The sequence below is a fragment of the Belonocnema kinseyi genome, chromosome 10 (genome assembly GCF_010883055.1).
Source record: "Belonocnema kinseyi isolate 2016_QV_RU_SX_M_011 chromosome 10, B_treatae_v1, whole genome shotgun sequence".
NCBI lineage: Eukaryota > Metazoa > Arthropoda > Insecta > Hymenoptera > Cynipidae > Belonocnema > Belonocnema kinseyi.
The window spans coordinates 90166041-90174116 of NC_046666.1; the positions used below are offsets into that span (position 1 = coordinate 90166041).

The 8076-nt window shown below is 32.4% G+C and overlaps 1 protein-coding gene across 4 annotated transcripts in view; it reads right to left on the reverse strand.

The window, feature by feature from the left end:
• LOC117181858 (cyclin-dependent kinase 12) overlaps window positions 1-8076 on the reverse strand; it is a 137723-nt gene that overhangs the window by 88171 nt on the left and 41476 nt on the right. For 2 of the 4 annotated variants that reach the window (XM_033374863.1, XM_033374862.1), the window contains exon 9: window positions 2875-3178. In XM_033374863.1, the coding sequence (XP_033230754.1) occupies window positions 2875-3178 (304 nt within the window). Of the gene's footprint in view, window positions 1-2874; window positions 3179-4287; window positions 4313-7396; window positions 7462-8076 lie in introns of those variants that run through there. The other 2 variants (XR_004468187.1, XM_033374864.1) reach the window with 2 other exon arrangements.

An 8076-nucleotide genomic window follows, 5' to 3' on the forward strand; every position in this document is an offset into this window, starting at 1 on the left:
TTCATTTACCAAAAAAGTTCTATGGTTCACAAAAAAATTTTGTTCAATGGAAAAAAGAGGTTGGTAATGTAGGAATCCCACTGTGTCGCATGCCCTTAAGCTTGTTCACACAAAAAAGATGCTACACTAAAAGTTAATCTTTGGTTAAAATCCACGTCGTGCAAAACCAGAATGTCACAGAATGTAAACAAACGAAATTCGCACTAAATGATAAGCGGCACGAATGATCCAAATTTACGTCCTGAAAATTATTCTGCGGCGTTCGTCCGTGCGAACTTACTCCCTCGCGAAAGAAAAGCACCAATCGTCAAAATTTACATACACTTTCGTAGACTTAACGCCCAAAGTAAGTTTATCACCTTACGCGAACTTACTATGTCCCACACCGATCAAATAATTTCCATCAACGAACGTAGTCATTTTACAGTCGACTGCAAATAGAACAACCTTCGTTCTATTTTCACATTGTAATCAGAAGTGAAAACACACTAGATTGTAAATAAGTACCGTAGTATCGTAAATTAATCAGGTTATATATTGTAATTTGAAAATACACAGCACGTATAATTACTAGCTGATTGTAAATATAACCAATTTTTTTAACAGTGTATTTTTCTACTATTTCGAAAAAAATACACGAAATACAATATTTTCAAATACAAAAAGTCCAATTTTCAACTAAACAAAATCATTTTCAACAAAATGCATAACATTTTATCCAAGTAGTTGAATTTTCAACTAAGATAAATTTTGTATCAAAAAAGACGAATTTTTAACAAATTACATACATTTTCTACTAAATAATTTGAACAATTGATGTAAGTACAAATTTTACTTAATTATTTTTTCATTACATTTTTTCTAAATAAATTTAATCGTAATAACAATTTAAAATTCTATAATTTCAGCAGCTTTGACTTTAAAACATTCAGTTTAGTTTACAGGTAAAAATTTAAAAACTTGAATCACTTTAAACTGAAAATTATTTTTATTTATAAGTTAAAATTTTCGAATAATTTAATTTTGGAAGCAATAAAACTAGCTTTGAATGTTTAATCATACAATTTTAATCATTCTAATTTACAAATATTTCTATTTTTAACGTTTAAAAATTTTTTAATTTTCGAAATTTTAATCTAAAATAATTATATTGAGAGATTCTTCGATTAAAAAACAAAATATTAAAATTTGAATGCTTTCAATTTATTTGGGATTATTTATTTTTGATGAAGAAATTGATGAGTTTACAATTGGAATTTTTAAAACTTTTATCACCTCAAATTGAAATTTATTTTTATTTAAAAGATAAATTTTTTTTAATAATTCCATTTGGAACGGTTTAATTAGCTTTGAATTTGTGATGATAAAATTTAATACAAGATTTGCATTATTAATGTTGCAAAAATTCACTTAGAAACAACTGTCCGCAATTAGTTAGTTTAACATTTTTAATACTTTAAAACAAATCCCTTTATTACAAGTCCCGTCATGTCATACGAGAAAAAAAGGTCCCCCGAGTTCAACTTTTAGAACCGAGCCCTTCCAACTGAGATTTTTTTCTGTGGGGTCATACATTTTATCTCAGTTTTCCATCGAAAAATAATTGGTAGATCTTTAAAAAGGTCGAGCGATCCTGGGTCACGCTGCACCTGTGGATTGTGGAGACCCCTGCACTAAGCTATGAAGCAATGTAAATGTCAATGAAGTATCTGCAGTGATTGCATAAGCGGACTGCAGTATTAAAAAAATATATTATCTAAAATTTATGCAACGACCCCATTGAGAAATCATATATCTGTTTCAGGATTAAATAATTTTAATTTAACTCGACTGGTTATATATTCGCCTTTTGGTAGAAAATTCATCTTTCTTGGTTAAAAATGAACTTTATTTAAATTTGAAGAAGTTACTGTGATTATAGTTATTGATGGTTTTAATTTTCAAGGTAATTACCTGTGTTCTGACCTACTCATACTCCTCTCATGTCAGGCCCGCCATTCGACTGTCGGGGGAAGTGAGAGGACTACTATTTGGCTAGGCCTTCCGTCGATTTTGACCATAGGACGCAACTCAACAGCAGCTAAATCGCATGGGATTTTGTACAAAACAGTGTAAATCGCATGTCAAGTTATGTGCTGGTTTGAGTCGTTTATTTCCGCGATTTGTTACCCCGAAATTAACTTGAAATGAATGTCACTTATTAGGTGAGTCAGTAATTTAAATGTAATTGATGTAATTATTAATATATTTTAATACCAAACAATAATAGTGATGCACCAAATCACCCGAAGTGTCGGATACTTTGACGCAAATGAAGTACTTTATAAAACCTAACATTAACGTACTTTTTATTTGTGTTCTTTAAAAATCTTCTCTCAATAACTATAGCCAAGATGTCAATCTACCTAAAGCATATTTTGCTATTATCTACGGTTGTATATTTTTCTTCTAAGCCCGCCAACACACACCCTCTCCTCTAAATTCGAATTGACATAATTTCTCCATGTATTTACGAACCAAAAATTTGAGAAAAAACAAAAATTACGTTCTAAAAATATATTCTAGTTTTGTTAATTTGATTTTTCAGTATTCTTCTGATTGAAATATAGATTTTGTTTGAGTAATGGGAAAAAGTGGGAATAGGTAAAAAAAAATAGCACGGACTTTGATCTCTATATCATTCAAATTACAACTTTCTTCTAAACTTCAAAATTTCCTATATTTGTTAATAAACAAATTTGAATATTCAAGTTCTTGCAAGTGCTAATTTTTATACATTTTTGTTAGAAAAAGTCATTAACCTCGAAACAACTTTTACAGAAGAATATCTGCTCTGGCATCAGGTTTTAAGAAAATATCTTTTAGACAACATACCTCGTCATCTGTGCGTAGTGACATCAGATCTTCAACGATGATTGGTTTCCCTTGACTCAGTGAACTCGTCAGAAAACTCAGTTTGCGAGCGAGGCTATCTTCGGCATTGAATTCCAGAAAGTGAGAAGCATCTCCTTTCATATTAGATCGAGGTTTGATAGGCGGCGTACTATTATAATAATACCCCAACGGAGAGGAACCATATGGAATATCTTGATTGAATAAAGCATCTCCGTCAAAATGTGCTTCGCTGAGTCTAACATGTGTATTGTAACCGGACTCCATTTTCAGTCTTTTGGACGATCTGCAACAAAGTAATGTTTGTAATCAGAAATATGCTGCGAATCGTCCAAAAGGATAAAAAGTCCTCTTTTTACTCAATCGCAAGCATGTAAATGTTATTGATATTTTTGTCGACAGATGATAAGGATAGCTTTTCCAGAATTTGAATACAGAAAAATGATTTTGCTATACGATTTTTAGATTGAAGGTGAAATTAAAATCGATATATGTATCAACTACTCGACGCGAATGTATTGTAAAGCGTAATTAGATTTATGCCCATTCTACATATTTGAAGATCAATTGATTAATGATATGCAATGCTTCTAGAAGTTCTAGGGATTCAATTTTTCAATACAATATATGAGCTGATACTTTATTATTTTACAAAAAACGTTTCAAAATGTTAATTAGATGAATAAATGACGCAGGTATCACTTTACATAATACTTTAAAAATAAAGGTTTTTATACTACAAAAATTAAACAGATAAAAAACATGTTATTGTATTTGAAAATGAATAATCAATTTTTAAATTTGAATAATCAATTTGAAACTTGTAGGAAACTTTAATCATTACCTGTATCCGCACTCAATTTGTCTCAATTTGAAGGAGCCAGTTTTGCACCTGAAGATGCGTAAATCTTTTAAAATGTTTAATCAATTATAAATATTAGGTCTATAAGGTATTGTAAATAGATTGGATTGATCTTTTTAATTTTAAAGTAAGAAGTGGTCGAGCACTCGACCATTCAAGGAAATCATTCAAGGAAACTTACAACAATAGATCAAAACAAATTACAGCTGTGCGTACATGAATCGATTTATACTCAACATAAAAAATCAAATAAATCCCCTTTCCCTTCAAGCAAGAAGCTTTGCGAATATGTGAAACGAAAAGCGTGAATGAGTAGCTTTGTGAATTTGTTCAAACCTTTTTTTTTTTAATAATTACCAGCGAAACAGCTTGTAAATACATGTGTATCTTCACAATAGCAGGGAACACGATTCTTTTTTCATAAAAAAATATGCTGTTTCACAATGGGACGAGCCTGTACATTTAGCTGTCATATTTTTGCATGCCATTTAGATGCTTTTTCGACGGATACTTTTCTCGAAGTCCAAGTTTAAGTTCCAGAAAATATCTTACCCGAATCTGAAACAATCGAAAAGTTACACATTGTTACATGTCAGAATTCGCTTTAAAAGACTTTAACCATCTGCAGCTTTTCGGTTGATTCGGATCCGACCAAGATATATTTAGCAGTATAAGTTTAGAGTTCAAGGAAATCATTCATCGAAATCTGAAGCATCTAGAAGGCGTGGATTTTTACAAACCTGGCTTAAAGTATATTTGTTAAATAATCTGACAAGTTTCAAGTCAATAACTTTCACACTGAAGCAGTGCGGACATTAAAAAAATACCGAGGCGAACCGTATGACCACTAAGTGTACAGGCTCGTCCCACTGTGTGTTTGCTCGACGAGTTGTATATTATTACAAATAAATCCAACGTATTAAAAGCTAAATCCCCGGATTACGACATACTATTATTTTTATGTTTCATACATATAAATATAATTTTAATTTATTTATATTTAAATATATTTCTCTATATGGCAAAAATATGAAAAATGCATTTCTCCTCAAAATACTCTTTTTTACAAGAAAATCATTTCTTTTACAAAATGTAGTTAGTTGCCCCTTTTTCTTAAATAATGCACATGCCGAAATAGAAACTTCTTAGCATTTAATCAAAGAACCATGCCGTTATTATTTAATACAAAGAAAGACATTTCATACATTTTAAAGCGTTTCAAAATCGTGAATTTGTCCTTTTTAGGTGATTTTAGAGTTTTTTAAATATTGAAATGGCTGTGTGTTTTTTTTAAAACAGAACAGTATATTATACACCAAGGGGGGAACAGGACTTTATTGAGTGTCTATTTTTAACATGAGTGTCTCCCCATGTTTCATATGATAATTGATGTAACAAATGCATGGATATGGCCGTGTTTTTCATGTATGTGGAGCCGACTTTTGGTGCCGCTTTTCAAAGTCATAGGCAGATAGCGGACGAGAGTAGTTTGAAATTGCGCACCGAGCTCTCCCACCACTTCTCCCATGCAGCGGTTCTCTGCAGTGATGAAGTCTAAGCTAAGCTCGGTGCGCAACTTCAGACTACGCTGGTCCGCTCTGTGGCCATAGGTATTTGATGGCCATGTATATCTATGGCGTCATAAATATATAATATCCATTTCATACCTATGAGTAGAAAAGGGTAACTTCAGATTCGCTCACGGTCGTATGCACAGGTCCGGGGGCTCTCGTGGTGGGAGAAGTTCCCTGGCGTAAGCCAAAAAGTTTCGCGATCCTGCCACCGCGCGACTTGTCGCACTAGTCGAGTAGTAAAAAGTTTGAAAACGTAAACGCGTTTTCTAGCCTCAAAGTCGTAGTGACACTGACACAACCAGAATTTTTATGCAGTTTACTGCAGATGTGCAATCTCTAAGAAAATACCGTTTGCGACATAACGACATCAATATATAATTTTTTTCAGTATTTCGACAAATGTTTTTACGAATTATTCAATCTGCAACTTTAGTTATCAATACTTTTTTGTTATCTAGATTCTTTACCCTCGTTGAATTTCTGGCATTCCCATTCAAACATAATTAAAAATATCAACATTTCTCATTGCATTATTTCAATTGTTTTACATTTTTGAAAGTCCACTTAATTAAATTTATTTCTAATCTTACATATTATTTGAATTATTCAATACATGTTAAAAATATTATTATTATCACTTAGAAATAAAACCGCTGCTACTCTAATATTACACAACTGAGTGGCAATTTTTGGAATTAACCGGAAGCTTCAATCAGGGAACTTCTTCCACGACAGTCCCTGGTTTCAAGTTCTACATACACAACTTTTTTTTTTAATTTGTGCAATTAAAACACTTTTGCGCAATATTTTGACACACACGAAAATATGTTTTAATTCTTAAATTAAAACTTCTAAAAGAAGTCATTAAACGGGTTGAAAACTTTGGTTTGCACTCTTCGCATGGCAAACTACAGTTTTATTTTTTACTGGGCTTAAGCAGTTCGATTAGTTTCAGCATATTGACTCTGCCCTAATGTATCTTCATACTCAAAATTATATATAATTTTAAACTGTCTTAAGGCCATGTGATGAGTGGGTCACGTGACCAGACTCCTACCTTACTGCCACTTTTGTTATTTCCCAACTTATTATCACACGAAACTCCAAATCGAGTTGAAAATTTGGTATACTAAACAAGAAGCACTAAGAATGGTGGGTCTGATCCTAAATTTGTATAATTAGGAAACAAGTTTTTTGTAATTTTTTTTTGGCTTTTTTCATAATTATTAAAAGTTAGGACCAGAACCACCTTCCTTAGCGCTTCTTATTTATTATCCCAAACTTTCAATTCGATGTGGCGCTTCGTGTGAAAATAAGTTGGGAAATAAAAAGGTGAGGTTAAGGATGGAATCTGGTCACGTGACCCATTCGTCACATGGCCTTAATCCAATGTAATAAACAGCAGCTACTTTTTCACATAACAGTAAATAGATGAAAGTTTGCAAACAGCTCATTTTTTCCAAATTATCGCACTGTAAAACTTTAATTTAAGACAAGTATAATCTGAGTATTAAGCACCAGTAGAAGGTGAGCCTATGCACATCAGTACTGCACGAGCAGCTAGGGAAGGAACTATTCTGTTGTTATTTGACACACATCCAATTTTTTTGTATGTGCATTGGTATATGCATATAGAATTAATTTCTTCCTCCAGACGCCAATGAGCGCAGAGAATGTTTGGAAATCGTATACGGAATAATATACTGCGCTTTTATGGGATCTTCCACTACCTAATACTCCCAGAATAACATTACTATCATGCAAATACTACATATAAATTAATCCATGCTTGCTAAACAATAATTACTGCTTCACCCTTTTAAGCCAATTTAACAAATTAAGCATTGTTTTCTAATCGATTAGATATTAATGAATCAAACCTTTATTGGAATGTAAATTTGCGAGTGTTAGTTACTGAATGGCACCCAGGAAGAGAAGTAATGAAAATCTGATTAATTTGGTTTAGTTGAAAGCAAGCACGCATTTTGTTATGATTCGAACACCGTATCAGGCTGTAAGCTTAACAAGACACCCCGAACGCAATACACTATTTGAAAGAATTCTTTACCTACGCAGACCTTATCAGAGTTACAAAAATTTCCATTGTATCAATCGGCCATTAAATTTTATCGCCTGAAACATAATTTGATTCAATATTAGCCGACTTCGTTCCAATGTATTGCCCATCGTTTCTTGAGAAATTATCATACTGACCATGAATATATTAAAATAAGGCACAAATATTTAAATATAATGACATTCCAATACAAGCATAATGAACATTTTAATAAAGTTCCGAATAGCTGAATTCTCCGATTTTCTTCAAATTCCGTATATTCCGTATTTTGACGCGCTGATTACGAATATGACCGTGAAAATTTGCGTCAAGGCGTATTCCGTATAATTCCGTATTTTGACGCGCTGATTACGAATATGACCGTGAAAATTTGCGTCAAGGCGATTTTCACGGTGAAACCATGAAATACCCATAAAAAACCTGGGGTTTTGCATTTATCTAAGCCAATATGCAAAATTTCGCAAAATGTTCAAGATAAAAGTTGTAGCTCCCATTGAGTTACACACTTTTTGTTTCAAACAATTTTCCTGTGACTGATATTTTCCGAGAAAATTAATCATACATCGGTTAATATGAAAGAAAAAAAAACAGTAACGATGCAAAACAAGATCGAGTGTACAGACAGGTCTTCGATTAGCATTATATCAATGATCAATCGCAGGGTGCCCCCC